Source organism: Nesoenas mayeri, assembly GCF_963082525.1.
Source record: "Nesoenas mayeri genome assembly, chromosome: 17".
NCBI lineage: Eukaryota > Metazoa > Chordata > Aves > Columbiformes > Columbidae > Nesoenas > Nesoenas mayeri.
Window position 1 is genome coordinate 5834466 of NC_137565.1, and position 16007 is coordinate 5850472.

The 16007-nt window shown below is 46.0% G+C and overlaps 2 protein-coding genes across 5 annotated transcripts; one reads left to right on the forward strand and one right to left on the reverse strand.

Annotated features, from left to right (window-relative positions):
- The first annotated feature begins 15 nt into the window (after window positions 1-15).
- ANKRD13A (ankyrin repeat domain 13A) lies at window positions 16-11945 on the forward strand. Of its 4 annotated transcripts, none has more exons than XM_080355593.1 (16): window positions 16-109; window positions 813-920; window positions 3210-3342; window positions 3477-3601; window positions 4038-4083; window positions 4479-4622; window positions 4970-5165; window positions 5545-5611; window positions 6122-6203; window positions 6484-6542; window positions 6826-6962; window positions 7332-7489; window positions 8421-8633; window positions 8808-8959; window positions 9182-9246; window positions 10050-11945. In XM_080355593.1, the coding sequence occupies exons 1-16, from the start codon at window positions 62-64 to the stop codon at window positions 10246-10248; spliced, it is 1932 nt and encodes a 643-aa protein (XP_080211719.1). In that variant the 5' UTR covers window positions 16-61; the 3' UTR covers window positions 10249-11945. The 4 variants fall into 4 exon arrangements, with proteins under 4 accessions (XP_080211719.1, XP_080211722.1, XP_080211721.1 ...); XM_080355596.1 differs by having other exon boundaries at window positions 8421-8534; XM_080355595.1 differs by having other exon boundaries at window positions 18-135.
- A 3015-nt stretch (window positions 11946-14960) lies between these two features.
- Window positions 14961-15652, reverse strand: LOC308046932 (uncharacterized protein C12orf76 homolog). The gene is made up of 2 exons (XM_080355052.1): window positions 15291-15652; window positions 14961-15123 (listed from the first exon to the last, which is right to left on the reverse strand). Exons 1-2 carry the CDS (start codon window positions 15559-15561, stop codon window positions 15038-15040), a joined length of 357 nt encoding a protein of 118 aa, XP_080211178.1. The 5' UTR covers window positions 15562-15652; the 3' UTR covers window positions 14961-15037.
- Between the last annotated feature and the right edge of the window lie 355 nt (window positions 15653-16007).

Below are 16007 nucleotides of genomic sequence, written 5' to 3' on the forward strand. Positions count from 1 at the left end.
AAGCCTGACCCCACAGACTGGCGGAAGAGGCTGCTCTCAGCAAGCCCTGCCCTCACCCAACATGGCGGCAGTAGGGAGGGCGCTCCCGCCCCGCTCCGCGGAAGAGCGAGTGGGTGAAACCAACGCCCGGTGGAGGTGTGGGGGGAGAGCAGCCAGAGCTGGGTGCCGCATCCGGCCCAGCACTCTCCTGCCGCCCCTCCGCGCGGAGGGCGATGGGGCAGCTCGTGGGCAGGACGCTCCCTCTGCCCGCCCGCGGGGGGGTAGGGTAGGCGGGGAGCAGCAACTTCCTCTTTCCGTGGGCTCGCCGGCGGCGGCAGGCTGAGGGGAGCCGAGGGGGAGCCCCCTCTCACCGGCCGCGCTGTGGTGCGTTCCGGCCGCTGCCCTGCAGAGCCAGGAAGGAGGGACGGGGATGGCCGGGGGTGTGGGGCCCAGGAGCGGGGGAGACCCTGAGGAGCAGGGGGTGAGGGGAGCAGGAGACCCCCCCGGAGTGTGAGAGGGTGGGTGGGCTCAGGATGCCCAGGGATATGGGGAGCAGAGGACACCCCAAGGGATGAGGGGCGCAGGGACCCTCTGCAGGGTGGGCCTGAGGGGGGTGCCCGGGAGCAGGGGACCCCCAGGAGTTGGATTTGCATGGGGTGCTTCTTGGAGCGGGGTGAAGGGCTCGTAGGGCGTTGCAGCCTCGTTTTTCCCCCCACACCTGGGGCATGTGGGAGCCGGGAGGGAGGAGAAGCTGAAAGCGTCAAGCCATGAGCGATCGGGGGTCTCCAAAATAAAGAGTGGGGCAGTGAGGGCACCGTCTCTCTGCTCCCCAGGTGTGTGTCACCATGAGCTGCCCTGGCAGGGCCAGCAGCGCCTTCCCCCTGCACGTCCTGGTTTGGAATAACGACTACAGGCGGCTGGATGAGGAGCTGCGGGACCAGGTAACGAGGGCACCAGAGACTGGGGGGCTGGGGGCCCCAGAAGAGCTTGAGCTGGCACAGGGCTTGGTGTCTTTGTGGGGAGAAGTCACCTTAGTGGTGCTGCCAGGTCTATTTGGGCTCGTGGAGTTGCTGTGCTTCATTTTCTATTACCTGTTTGTCGTTGTGGGAGTGATGTAAGAAGGCACGGGAATATACTTTTTGTTATGTAAGATATTAAACATTGACTTATTATCCACAAAGCTGCACTCAGAGCGTTTGAGTGCCAGTTGCAGAATAGCTCTATAGAAAGCAGCATGAGTCATTGAAATGATAAGGAAGAGCAGATATAATGGATGTTATTTTTTTTTTCTGTGCTAGAAAAGCAGTAAATATTGTTTACCTCAATGGGAAGTCAACATGCAGCAAAGGTGTCTGCTGCCACCAAAGATTAAATGTGCCTCTTGCTGAGGACCAGCAGTTCTTACAGTTTCTTTGCTGTCTGAGACTCTGGGGGCAGCACTTTTATACTGGCTGGAGTGTTTTCAGCATCTCTGGTGAGAAAAATGGATCATTGTTTTCGTGCTGTAGAGTAGAAAAATACCAAGCTGTTCTCTCTCTGGGACAGCTGAGCGAGAAATGGTAATGATGTAAGGAAATAGCCTGAAAAGCTACAGCAGAGCTCGGGCACCAAACATCTGTCTCGCTGAGATGCTGTGTGAGAGCTCTGATGTTCGGTGGTGTGGAGCAGGGTTTGCAGAACAGAGCATGTTAATTCCATTATACCTGACACCACAAGTATACGAGCCAAAGATCAGCTGTGCCACCTCCTGACTAGTGACTCTCATCGGCAGTTCTAACAGTGCACCACACTACTAATGCTTGCTTTGAGCATGCTCCTGTCCTGTTTTGGGGACAATCTTTGGAATGCAATTACTTTTTATCTAATTAATCTGATCTTGTTCCTTAACAAAATCTTTAACCGTACTGGTACATTGCTTCAGTGTATTTATTTCTGTTTCAATAACGTTCTTGCCTGTGAAAGGCTGTTGTTAAATAAGAGTCGTCTGAGGCTGCAGTTCCCACCTGTGAAGTGCTGCTTCCTCCCTCAAACGCTTTGTAAGAAAATGAGCAGCATGTTCAAATGGAATATGTCTGCTTCTTACTTCCTTTATTGCTTTTAAATAACTTAGTGTTTTTTAAAGTATTCCAAAGATGTGTTTCTTCCTGCTTCCTTGGGATTAGCTTCTTGCTGGCGGAGGGGTACGTGAGGGATCTGGAGACGCTCACCCGCTGTGCTGGGTATGAACAACGGGCCAAGTGTGTGTGACCAGTAACAGCAGCACAGGATGGGGACGGACACCTTAGAGTCCTCGACCCATCAGTGCAGGAGGCGTTTGGGCTGTAGGAAGTGGGGGTGCAAATTAGTCAGTGTTCCACACAGACGTGAAAAGGGAATGCTTTAAAATGAAGCTTTCCCTACTCTGTTTGTGATTTTTCCAACTTACTGCTGTCGAGTAACCGTGTTAACTTGCATAACAACCTTCCTTTCTTATTCTGCTATTGACTTTCCCCTTTTCCTTTAGTTATAGATGCTCTTCTGTTTCAAATCTCTAAGCTAATAGTGAAAAATATGTAAGGTATGAGTATGTTGTGCTTGCATGTTTTGGATATTTATGCTTGTGTAGTTTTTTTTTAGTGGCTTGTACAAATGCACTCACTCTTCATTGTGCTGTGTGTGTCAGTCAGATGGACGCTTTGTAAAATACCATTTGCTTCTATACTTTCAAAAAGTGCTATACAAAATCGCTGTTGTATACCTTGTTATTTTTTTTTCCTTCCTCCTTACTGTTACGTTGTACAATGTTAAACCCTCTGTTGGTGTCTCAGGGTGTCGACTGCCCATGGTGCAGTGCGCACAGACTAGAACTCCTGGCTTCTCCTGAAAGAGACGCCTTCTGAAGGGAGACAGAAGGGGAGATAATTACAGAAAAAGAAATGAGGAGCATCAACAAAACTCAGTCATGTCTTACAGAGATACCAGTTCTTACCGTGGTGGTTTTATAGGCCCCGTCCTGCTTATCTTTTTATTTCAGTGGGGAAGTAAGATTGTGCTGTATGGGGTGCAGAAGGGCAGCACAGTCGTGTTTGAAAACTGTACTCCACAGACTGATAGGTGGGAATACCTGGGGAACATTGACTCCTGGGTTACTACTGACAAGCTTTGTTGATATAAACTCTTCTCAATGTGCTCTGAGTAGCTGTATTTGGTAGGACGGCTTCAGCATTACGTCTCTTTCGGATACTCAACAGGATGTTGACCAACGGGATCCCCGAGGCCGGACCTTGTTGCATCTCGCTGTTTCCTTGGGTTATATTGAATCTGCCAAAGTCCTTCTTCAACACAAGGCAGATGTAACTAAAGAGAATGCGCAGGGATGGACAGGTAAAGATAACTTGGAAAACAGAAGTTGTGTGTTAATGCTTTTCAGTTGCAGATGTTGTATTTTGACTGCTTTTCCATTATGTGTTTTGCTCAGAAAGCAAACTGAAAGTAGCTTATGTCTGGATTTCTTTCAGTTTTACACGAGGCTGTGAGTACAGGAGATCCGGAGATGGTACAAATGATTCTGCAGCATCGGGACTACCAGCAGACCTCCATGACACTCGGAGGAGTTCCTGAATTACTCCAAAAGATCAACGAGGTCATTATTTCGTTTAAACACCTCACTCCAAACCGCAACTCTCATTCAAGTAGTTCGGTTAAGTGAACTGAAATCAGATGAGCAGTTGTTTCAACTTGCATATTCTGTAGTGCTGTGAGAGATGGATACCTTCTCCTTGACTTTTCTTTGAAATCCTTAGTCATGAACTCCAACATTGGAGACTGAATCTTGAAGGTGTTACTGCTGCTATAGTAAAATAAGGTAGCACAGCTCATCAGAAAGCAGCAGTTCTGGGTCAACATCTTTTATGTTTGATAGTTTCAATTTCATTTTTTAATGTTCATTTATCATGTCTCCAGTTCTGGGTTATTTTTTGTTTCTTTTCCTTTATCTAAAATGTCCATGAGGAATGCTGTACTGAATGTTAGATTAAAACTATTTCATGAAGTATTCATGGAGTATTTTCCTTCTCCAGACTCCTGACTTTTATGTGGAAATGAAATGGGAGTTCACTAGCTGGGGTAAGAATCCTGCTCAGCTTTACCTCTTCTGAACTGTAGACAAAGGGACTTAAGCAGCTTGTGTACATATGTCACAGAAGATACACAGAGAAACATCTGCTCCCCAAATTTCTTATCTCTTTACCTCTCAAAAGAACCTCTTACATTTTTGTTGCTCAATTATTCTTTGTTTCCTGTTTATTTGATTGATTTGGGATTTTTTTGTTGTTGTTATTTTTTTTAATGGAGAGTTAAGCCGTTGTTAGAATTGCTGAAGACTTCTCTTGGGGTTTTGTTTACCTGTCTCTGGCTATCGACAGCTAAGACAGTGATGCAGTCTGCTTGAGCTCAGACTCTCTGTGCACTTAAACTCCTGAATATTTCCTATTTATATTTATCCCATTTTTCTTTTATAGTCCCACTCGTTTCTAGAGTTTGCCCAAGCGATGTCTGCCGCATCTGGAAAAGCGGCGCCAAGCTGCGTGTGGATCTCACTTTACTGGGCTTTGAAAATATGAGCTGGGAGAGAGGAAGGCGTAGCTTAATTTTCAAGGGAGAAGGTAAATATTTTAGCATGAGGCTGAGTACTAAATTGTAGAAATGTTTTATACATATATTCCATGAGTGTCTCATAGAGATACTGTTTAGTGGTTTAATGTAATGGCTTCATTTCTTTTGAGAAATCTGAGGTCAAAAAATTTGACTTACATCTTTTACTTAGTTTTCTCTCTTCTGTTCTCCTGCCCCCCAAATAAAAACTAATTTTAGATACGGGTCCAAATTTTATCTCAGTGCAAAATTAAGTGGATTAGTGTCTGTCCTGATTTTACATACAATATATTCTCAATTTTTCATTCTGGAATACTGTTGCTGAGTTTCTTAAAACGCGATGTACCATTTCCAACAGATACTGGAGGCTGGGCAGAACTGATTGAGATCAATCACGATGATAAGTTTGTTACCACGGAGCGTTTTGAGATTTCCCAGCACATGCAGCGCTTGACGTTGGGATCTATGACACCAAAAAGAAAAGACGTGGAAAGACGCCTTACATCTCCAATTATTAATACGTGCCTTGATACAAAAAATATTGCTTTTGAAAGGTAAGACACAAAGTTTCTCGAAATGAATAAACATTTCAAGGTTATGGATGCACATTATACGCTGTGCCCGGGCTGTCAGACAAAATAATTTGAGAAGTTTTTAGGCTGTCCTCCTCTGTGGCTCAGATATCCACATCTCGATCTAAAATCTCTGTCTGAGCCTTTACGCTTTGGCCATGGACTGAGTGAGGACGGAAGGGATATGATATACTCGGCCCTCTTGTGATATGTGTGTGTGAGGACAGTTTGGCCTGTGCTTTTGTCTGGGGTTAATAATCAGATAACCTATTAAATGTTTCAAATCAGTTTTAGAAAACCAGGCTGGGGACTGTGTAGAAATGCAACTGTGGTGATGCTTGTGATGTTCACTTTTTGTCAGAACCATGTCTGGATTCTGGGTCTGGAGGACAGAAAAAGCAGAAGGCGTAAATGGCTATGAAGCAAAGGTAAAGCCCATTCTATTCTTTCAAAAGGCCTTACAGCTAACTGACGTGTCATTATGTTTTGCCTTTATTTCCTGAATATTTCAGTTCTTATACTTTCCATCGAGAACTGACTTCTCTTGCCCGAAAGCCAGTGACCAAACCCCTTTGCCATTCTTTCGGCACAGGATGCTTTGTAGGATTAATGCTCTCTGGAGATACTGTAGTGTATGATTTGCAGGGTTTCTTATTTTAGCAGCTTTCCCAGCAGGTGGCATGTGGTTTCAGCCTTATCATAGGCCTATCGAGAATATGTTCTGTGGGATTTCCATTATAGTGAAGCGAATAGAAAAATCAAAGCGCAGCTTTTTGTGTTGATCACCAGTATATGAAAGATTAAGACCTTTGCCAATGAGAGGCGGATCCATGCTGCTTTATTCTGTGTTCAGATGTGTGCACATGGTGTTTTACTAGAGAAAAATCTGGGGTTTAACCCGTGATGCTTTTTTTGTCCCTTTTATTTTTTAAAAAAAGGTATACATTGCGAACAACGTGAATGTGGTCACAAGAATCCGAACGGAACATCTAACAGAAGAGGAGAAGAAAAGATATAAAGGTAGTTTTCCTATAGGACAACTGGAAATAAGTAGAACCTTTTGGCTCTCTGTGTGACTGCAGAAGAACTGGGCAGATAGGCAAGGGAAATACTTCTCGTACTGACTTTGCTCTGCTTTACTTGCACATGTATTTAAGCTACGGTAAAGGGTGACCAGCCTGTAACCTCATATGGGAACACTGCCCTACACTGGCCACCTTGGGGCCCAGGAGGAGAGGCACTGTGAATTTTACTGCTAATTAATAGTAACAGATATTTTTTTTCCTCCTGTTATCTGAAGCTGACAGGAATCCCCTGGAATCATTTCTTGGTACAGTGGAGCATGAATATGGTGCTCAGGTGAGTGTCTTTGATGCTGAAACAGGTCACTGCAGCACAGAAATCTGTGCCCCTAGAAATTCTGGGCACGTGGAATCACATCTTGTTTCCTTAGTTTGGCAGCAATTTTGATTATGAGGTTTAAATTTTCCCTGAGGATGTTTTTGGTTGTTTGAAGCCCTCGAATGTTCTGTATGAATAGCAGGTATCTGCTTCTCAAGAGGTAACTTCAAAGTTTCTCATAGTAGCCACTGTCTATTTGTTTCTTACTTTCGTGGACTTTTTTTTCTCTCTTTCCTTATAGGGTACGACCAAGACAACAGAGTATGCTGCAAGTAACAATCCTACTGCTATTACTCTGGAGGAATATTTTGACCCAGAATTTGATTTGAAAGGTAGAGACATAGGAAGACCGAAAGAAGTCACCATTCGAACACAGAAGTGAGAAATAGCATTTTAATTATTTCTAGTTTCTCCCCAGTCATCTAATTTCTGGAAGCCTTTTTTACAAATATTCAGTGTGCTTTTCATGCAGCTTCCAAAATTAATCAAGAGAGAGACCTTTAAGTATTTAGCTACAGTCTAATTCTTCCACTATGTGAAAGAAAGCATTTGGACTGGTGCTGTAACTTGCTAGGAACCTGCTGTGCTTTGCCTTTAGTCTGACCAGGAACGTGGGTCGGTTTCTCAGAGCAGCGACTGTTCTGAATCTTTGAAATGTATGAGGCAGGCGACAATGTTACGTGTTTTGCTTTGCATCTATTCCTAAACTGTAAAATTAAGATGCTTTTATTCAACTTTCTCTTTAAGATTTAAAGCAACCTTGTGGATGAGTGAAGAGTTTCCCTTGTCTCTTGTGGAACAAGTCACTCCGATCATCGATCTGATGGCCAGAACCAGTGCTCATTTTGCCAGACTTAGGGATTTCATCACTCTGGAATTTCCACCAGGATTTCCTGTCAAAATTGGTAATATTTAGCAATTTTTTATTGTAGCATCTTCTTAATTTCCTTTATTTCTCTTGGATTTGCAGGACAGATTTACAAAAACCATGTTAGTTTTTTACTAGTCATCTCATAGAATAGAATCATAGAATCATTTTGGTTGGAAAAGACCCTCAGGATCATTGATTCCAACCATAACCTAACTCCAGCACTAAATCACGTCCCTGAGAACCTTGTCTAAATGCATTTTAAACACCTCCAGGGATGGTGACTCCACCACTGCCCTGGGCAGCCTGTTCCAATGCCTGACAACCCTCTCCATGAAGAATTTTTTCCTGATATCCAATCTAAACCTCCCCTGGCGCAACTTGAGGCCATTTCCTCCTGTCCTGTCACTTGCTACTTGGGAGAAGAGACCAACCCCCTCCATGCTCCAACCTCCTTCCAGGCAGTTGCAGACAGTGATGAGGTTATTACTTGTTATTAGTTGTTTCTTCCCAGTGTACTTAGAATTGCATTCAAAATTAATAGTAAGAGAATCATCCTGCAAAATACCTGTCGAGCTCTGTTGGGCTAATGTCACCTGTATATGGAACTGAGCACCCAGACGTATGTGTCTCATACATCTGGGGTTATTGAATCCAAATTCTGAATGGCCAGTACAGAAATATAATTTTAAAGACCGTCTCATTTCAGTAAGAATGAGCTGTTGCTAGCCCTTTCCTCTTAGCTCCAATGCCTTAGATTTGGCAAATCTTGTTATAAGATATTAGAGACAGAGTGAGAATGACTAAGGGCAACTTCTTGGTGAAGTGAGTTGCTTTTTACTTTATTATTACAGGATGCTGCTTATGGATTATATTCAATAAACATGTAAGGGTTTGATGGGGCTGCAGGTGTGGAAATGAATGAGAGAGTTCTCTTTTTGATAGAAATCTTGTGCTCTTTCTTATAGAAATTCCCTTATTTCATGTGCTGAATGCCCGAATTACATTTGAAAATGTTAATGGCTGCAGGACAGCTGAAAAAACAACATCACAAATGGGTGGAGGTGCGCAGGGTGATTCAGGTAAGGAATGGAGAGATCCAGTGATCGCATCTTCCTACATTTCTGGCAGTGGAATGCACAGGAGAGAGGAGGGTTCACTGCAGAGTGCAAAATTCACAGGTGAGAAGGAGCTGCAGCTCATAACAACTGATCTGGAGTGTGGGTATATTTAGCCAGGTGGTTTATCTGAATTTTTGGAGTTAACTTAATTGTGTGTAAGCATTCATCAGAATTTAAGTTAAAGCTTGTGAAAGTAGACTATGTCATGTTTGTAACTATATTTTGCTGCTATAGGAGCTAATTTTGAGGTTGACCAGTCAGTGTTTGAGATCCCCAAATCTTACCACGTCCAAGATGACGGCAGGAACATACATGTGCTGGATGAAGATAATGAGATCATGCAGTTTGCTATTCAGCAGAGTTTGTTGGAATCTGGTGGCAATCCGGTAAGTATGCTGTGATCTGTACGGTGCGGATCTGACACTGTTGACAAGGACTCTGAATTAAACCGATGTGTGGAAAGCATCATGTACGATATTTTTCTAAGAACCTCAGAAGAGAGAAATAATGTATTTCAAAGAATAAATTAGTGATTTAAGAGTCACCTTTGGATGAGTTGCACTGCAGATCTGACTGCTGTGGAATTGTCTGTCTTTCCCTGTTTCTAGGAAGTGGGAGTGCATTCCAATGGAGCAGTTGCATATTCACAGGACTTCAATATACAGTATCAGAGGTAACTCATTTATTTTTCACATCAAGTCATGCAGTGAGAGAGCAAAAATACTTCCAACAGTAGCATGAAGCAATTTTTGCAGGGTTTTTTTGTGTGGGTAGCAGATGTGCAGAACTCAAGGTCTCTTCCTTCTGCTTCTTCTTACTTTTACTGGAAAAGTAAAAGCAAGGAGTCTAAACTGGGCTCCCTGGCTTATGTAGTATAGCGCTTCAGCTCAGCTGTGGGCCTGGTCTGCGCATCCAGCAGATTTATTACCTAACAAATAAACACAGTCTTTCTGTTCTGCTCTTAACACTGTGAATTTGGTCCCTCTGGGTTGCATGTTTGTTTATTAGATGCTGCACACTTCAGGGTAGCTGCTCTTTAAGAATTACATAATGATTATAAAAACTGAGTAACATGGATTTAATGGACCTTTGAGAATACATTCTGGTGTCTGTGCGGTCCTGCAGTTAAGTGCAAAGAAATCTTCATGCACACAAGTAACTGCATCATCTTTGTTCTTTTGTGTGTGGAAATCATGTTACTGTTAAACTAGATGAGAATACTTTTACTGTAGAAACCTATTGAAAATGTAACTGTTAATATGTATGAAAAATTCCAAGGAACCTTCAAAGAGCAGCTTTTATGTTGGCAATTTCACAGATGTGAGAACAGCTCTCTTATCCTGAAAACTGTTTTCTGCCCTTTGGGGAGAGATTTTTCAGGTTTGCAGTTAGAAAACAGTTGCTAGGAAGGATCATTGTGGGAAATATGAGATAGGCTCTGTCTCTTTACTTCTTAAAGTTCTTTTTCTCCTTCAGAGCGCTGCAGGAGAGCTACTTGACGAGCTCGGGTAACTCACACTGCGGCAGCCCGAGTGAACCTTCCAGCTTTGAAAAAGACCTACAGCTCGCCATGGAGTTGTCTGTCCGAGAGCAGGAGGAACGGGAGAAGCAACGGCGCGAAGAAGAAGATGCAGAGCTCCAGCAAGTTCTACAGCTTTCTCTTGTGGAAAAATAACTCTGTAGCGATCTCCTGAAATAAGGATGACCAAATCTGCCTAAAACTGAAGGCTTTCAGAGCTATCAGTCTGAAGACCACTCCTGGGTTGCTTAAGTAAACATTCCACCTGCCTTCTTAGTTGGCGTCATCAGCTACAAAAAGCTGATTTGTTTTTGTTTGAGGGAGCTGCAGATCACGGGACTCTGCATTTGGCTCCCCAACCACGCAGCCTGAGCTTTGAAGGAAAAGTTTTGATCTAAACGTATTTATTGAAGAGCAGATGGAAATTTTGCTTAGCAGCAGGATATAGGATTGCACTAAAGCTTGAAAACCTGATTTATGGGAGAGTTCAGGAGGGAAACTTCATTACTTACCAAAGAAATACTCATCTGCTTAGTAATTTCTGAATAATTCAAAGCCATTGTCTGTTGCAGTTGTTACAGGGAGGAGTATCTCTATGCACATGCACACCTAGGGTAGTTCTTCATGCTGACAGATGTTTTCTGTTAGTTTTCTTCATGTTATTATCTTGTCTCTAGTTACTGAGATTTTATCATGTGCTCCTGCTTAAGAGGGATAATTTTATACTTGAACAACTAATCCAAGCTCAAGACTAAACCAGTGCTTTCTGAAAAAGGACAAAACAAGTAGCCAGTAAAATTTTGGATCCTAAAACTGGACCATCTGTCTAGTAAGTAGCAATTTCTGCAGTGATTCAAAACCAGCTCGTTCCCGTAGTCAGAGGGCAGCAAGGAAAGAAGCGATAGATACAGGTGCTGCTTTGCGATCACTTGGTGTGTGTGCATGAGTGCGTGCCTGCGTGTGGGTGCTAAATTCAGGTGAAATTTTAATGTATACTTATTGGAAGATTTAATTCTGTCATCTGAAAGGGAAACGTGTGTTGCTTTTTAAAATTCAAATGGTCATCCTTCATGTGGATACATATATTTTTTTATCGGAATATTTTTATTGATTTTTAAAACAAGCCAATAGGACTACACTCATAAAAACGGTATTGTAACAATTTGCGAGTAGGTTTTCACCAGCTTTCCTCAGGTCTCTCATCATAGGGTATGTTTGTAGCTGTTTTATCTGCACTTCTGTCAGTGTTTACAGCACTTCCACTGTGACTCTTAAGTGCACTCCACACATACACAACATACATCCATGGGAAAGCCTTATGGTAGCTAAATGGGAGAAATATTCCTCTGCTCTGGCTGGCAGAAGTGTGACAAACCTATGGTACATATGGGCTGATCTTGCTGCCTAATCCTGCCCTGATTCCTTGGGCAAAACTGGGCAGTTCTGTGCAACCAGCCATTAACCAGTATAAAATCACTATAAATGGACTTGATCATAACTAGTGAGGCGTTTGGTAACTTAGAGCCCTCTTTTAAACCAATAATCCACTGTTTTACATTGCAAATGATTAAAATGCCTTCAGTGTACACTAGAACTGGTCTATCTGCACCATTTCTGTTTAACGATACCGCTTGCATCCCTACATAGCTCGTTTGGTGTTTGCAGGAGCGTTGACTTCCCTGCGCAGCAGCAGCGTTCTGGGTTGGAGCTGTTGCTTTCTTTGAAACGGGGATAACTGTGACTTTAGCAGTTGAAAAAAGGGAATAATCCTTGCCTTGAGCTCTTGACAAAGTTGTGAGGTAGGAGATGAAACCATGTTATTTTTTCCTCCAGTGGAAATAAAGCCTTTATAAACCGTCCGACATATTGCTTTTTTTTTTCTATTAGGCATATTACTTCTAACCCTAGGCATATTATTTCTAACCATAACTCCTAATCCCAACCCTTAACCCAACCCTGACCCCTAATCCTAACCTTAATCCCTAACCCTCCCCTGTACTCTCCCCTGGTCCAACCACATCTGGAATATTGTGTCCAGCTGTGGCCCCTCAGTTCCAGCAGGACAGGGAACTGCTGGAGAGAGTCCAGCGCAGAGCAACAAAGATGCTGAAGGGAGTGGAGCATCTCCCGTGTGAGGAAAGGCTGAGGGAGCTGGGGCTCTGGAGCTGGACAAGAGGAGACTGAGGGGTGACCTCATTAATGTTTACAGATATCTAAAGGGTGAGTGTCAGGAGGATGGAGCCAGGCTCTTCTCGGTGACAACCAGTAATAGGACAAGGGGTAATGGGTTCAAATTGGAACACAAGAGGTTCCACTTAAATTTGAGAAGAAACTTCTTCTCAGTGAGGGTGGCAGAGCCTGGCCCAGGCTGCCCAGGGGGTTGTGGAGTCTCCTTCTGTGCAGACATTCCAACCTGCCTGGACACCTTCCTGTGTAACCTCATCTGGGTGTTCCTGCTCCATGGGGGGATTGCACTGGATGAGCTTTCCAGGTCACTTCCAATCCCTGACATTCTGTGATTTCAAAGGTTGCAATGGGGAGGAGGCAAATATATTCTTTCAAGCTGTCTTGTTCTCTGGGTTTTATATCGTAAACTAATGAAATTGAGCGGTTTCAAGCATTGTTATGCTTCTGATTCTTAGTCTGGGACTGTAAAAAGTGAGTATACTTGGTTCGTTCTTTCTGTGACATTTGCATCGTTCCATCTAAACTAGAAGGCCCTGCTTCCCTGAAACAGGTGCCACTTTTATTAAGCCCCAGCTTACATCTTGCACTTTGTGGGTGAGAGATCAGCAGAACATTGCACAGTGCTTTTAATATTAATGTTGAGACTGCTGTATAGAAGCCATGTCATCTTCTCTTTCCAAGGAAACCTCAAGGCTAATGTAGGAAGGCAGAAGCTCAGAGTTAAAAACACTTATAGTTTGTTCTAAAACTATAACTGGCTTTTAAATAGCACCATATAATGTTCTTCAAAGTGACACCATTTCCATAGTGCTGGTGCTGTGGGTCTGTGTCTTCCTCCAAGTGATACTGAGTCTGCACTTTTTTGTGCTTTAGGGCGGTTGTTTCAGTGTTTTATGTACAACAATTCACAACATGCTCAATTGGAAATGTCTTACACTGCTTTGGCTGAGTTTTGATTCAAAATAGTCTTCATAACTGAGTTAACTGAATTTTGTCTGTTAATGTCTGATGGTAACTGCACTACGCTTGCAGGATGAGCCTTCCTTTTCAGTTTACCATTACCAGTTCCGTGCTAACAAACAGCCCCGACACCAGGGGCTTCACCTCCCCATTGAAACTGGGGAAAGAACTGCAAGACTATCCAAGGTGGGGAAGGAAACTGCCTCATCCCGTCCTACAGCTACAGCCCAGTTAATAACAAACAGAACATTCATGAATAAATAAGAGAGTCATGGATTGTTGACTTAGCTTTTTATTTGTACAAAGAGACATAGCAGGGAGTGAAGAATGAATGCAAACAACACTGCTCCTGGGAGCGCGGAGCTGTAGCTGCAAGCTGCACCATCCACCCCCCGAACAGCACACGGCTACCGGCCAAGTTACACAGCAGATGAAGGACCGAGAAAAATCAGTGATACAGGACCCCGTGAGCAAAAAGAGAAAAGGATCGGAAAGCAACAGAACTGCATTACCTTGCATCCTCACTCATGTTTCACTTAGATTAGTAACTAGGTCTGTTCTAGGCCAGCGTCCTACCACTTTACTAACAGAGGAGCAGCAAAGAAAATCCCCATTGCAAGGAGAGTGGTCAGTGTTCTTTGAACAAACCAAACAGAAAACATGTCAGATGCAGCACAAGGTTTTGGACAACAGGTCGACACAATTGTTCTTGAAGTTTTAAAACACTAAATAAATTACTAGACAAAACACCCCTATGTTAAATACCAACATAATAATAAGCAAAATCCAGTTACTACTCATAGCAGTGCAAAAAAAAATAGCAGCATTTATACACAAGTGTGATTTCAGCGTAAACACTTGGTTACTGAAAATGCATAGAACAGGTCTGTCCCGAGCTTCAACACAAGGTGCTGCCAGAGACCCTGCACACAGCAGCCTCAGCATCCGCCCGGCTTCCAGGGGCTCCTGTGCACGCTAACCTGCCCAGGAACACAAATCCACCTGTGCGGAGATGGGTGTTCGGCACAAGCTGCAAACCCTGGCCAGCACCCCAGTTCCTAACTGGTTCCACATGGCTGGTTGGGTGCAAGGCTGCTGGGGGCTGTTTAGCTAACTGCTACACCACGGTCTGCTCATGCTTCAGTAGTTCTGCCCAGAGGTACCAGCCACAGCTGCACTGGGTCACTGAGCTTTTTGCTTCAGACTATTTTTGCAGGCTGCTCTACAAACCCTCAAGACTCAGCATTCAAGCAAGGAACTGAATTAATCAGAAAGCAAAAGCAGATGTGGTGTAAACAAGTGCACAGGCCTGCTGGACAGGCAGCGATGCTGCAGTCCGGCTGTGTTCTCGTGCCAGCCCAGGACGGTTCCCCGGCACCGATCAGAGCAGGTGCCAGTGCCGGTCGCGCTCCCCTGAGGCTCCAGGTGCACCCACGCCCCAGGGATGCTCTGGAGCACATCATGTCACATCGGCCTCGCTGAAATGCTGTGTTTGGGCAAGACGGTGCGTTGCTACAGGCCCTGCTCCAACCCAGCTGGGTTTGCTGGGGAAGCGGTCCCGGAGGTCAGTTTGCCGAGGACCGGGGTGTGATGTGCAGCCCCTGGCCGTGCTGTTGTTGAAAGCCACATTATCATGGAGCCACGCGATGCTGCGTGGGCAAAGAGCTGCACACACGACATCGGGGCAGCCCCGGCGCTGGTGGGAGAGGCGTCGGGCCAGCTGGGAACGAACCGCGCAGCAGAACCGGGCAGGAGAACCGGCGGCGCTTCCCCGCAGCGGCCCCCGGTTCCCGCTCCGCTATCGCCGCCGGACCGGCTTGTAGACGCAGACGGCCATGAGGATGATGGTGAGGACCAGGGCGCTGAGGATGCTGCCCAGCAGCACTGCGGGAGGAGGGAGCAGGACACGTTAGGATCTGAATGCCCTCCCCGAGGCACTGCCCCAAATCAGCTTTCACAATTAAAAAAAACATTAAAAAAAAACAGAACCAAGCAGAAAGGCACCCAGGCGCTGCCGTATTTGTCCCCCGTCCCTCGCCGCCGCTCCTTACCCAGGTTCTGTTTCTGCAGCACAGCGTAGGGCCGGCTGCGCTCCGCCAGGGCCAGCGCCGCCAGGGCCCGGGCCACCGCCGCCACCAGCGCCATCGCCTCCCGCCCGGGCCCGGCCCCGCCGCCCCGGCCTTTGTGCGCCCGGCCCGGCCCTTCCTGTTCCTGCCGCCCCGCCCCGGGCAGGGCCCGCCCCGCCGGCACCGGCTGCGGCTCCGGCACGGACCTTCCGTGCTGCGCCGGACGGAGCGACACGCGGGTACCGGTTCGGGCCATGCGCCCGTGTTTCCCCAGCCCCGTGCGCTCCCCCTGCCCCGTGCGCTCCCCCTGCCCCGTGCGCTCCCCCTGCCCCGTGTGCTCCCCCAGCCCCGTGTGCTCCCCCAGCCCCGTGTGCTCCCCCTGCCCCGTGTGCTTCCCCAGCCCCGTGTGCTCCCCCAGCCCCGTGCGCTCCCCCAGCCCCGTGCGCTCCCCCAGCCCCGTGTGCTCCCCCTGGCCCGTGTGCTCCCCCAGCCCCGTGTGCCCCCCCAGCTCTCAGCCGCGCTCCCTTGTTCCATTCTGCATGATCCCAAAGGACAGTGGGGAGGGTACGGTGAGTGGTCACCGTGATAAACCAGCGCTGCTTTGGTGAACGTGGGCGCTGGAAAGTGCTTGTTGGCCCCAGTAACAGCTGAGAAGTGGTGAGGCGGCACTGGGAGTGATGTGACATTATCAGGAAGCCGCGA

Excerpts from the sequence above, each read along its gene's own strand:
- ANKRD13A (XM_080355593.1), top strand. The coding sequence starts at position 62 with ATGGCGGCAGTAGGGAGGGCGCTCCCGCCCCGCTCCGCGGAAGAGCGA. Across the intron at positions 6,543-6,825 it reads AGCATGAATATGGTGCTCAG|GGTACGACCAAGACAACAGA; the intron begins GTGAGTGTCTTT and ends CTTTCCTTATAG. Across the intron at positions 9,247-10,049 it reads TTCAATATACAGTATCAGAG|AGCGCTGCAGGAGAGCTACT; the intron begins GTAACTCATTTA and ends TTTCTCCTTCAG.
- LOC308046932 (XM_080355052.1), bottom strand. The coding sequence starts at position 15,561 with ATGGCCCGAACCGGTACCCGCGTGTCGCTCCGTCCGGCGCAGCACGGA. Across the intron at positions 15,124-15,290 it reads GCTGCAGAAACAGAACCTGG|TGCTGCTGGGCAGCATCCTC; the intron begins GTAAGGAGCGGC and ends CTCCTCCCGCAG.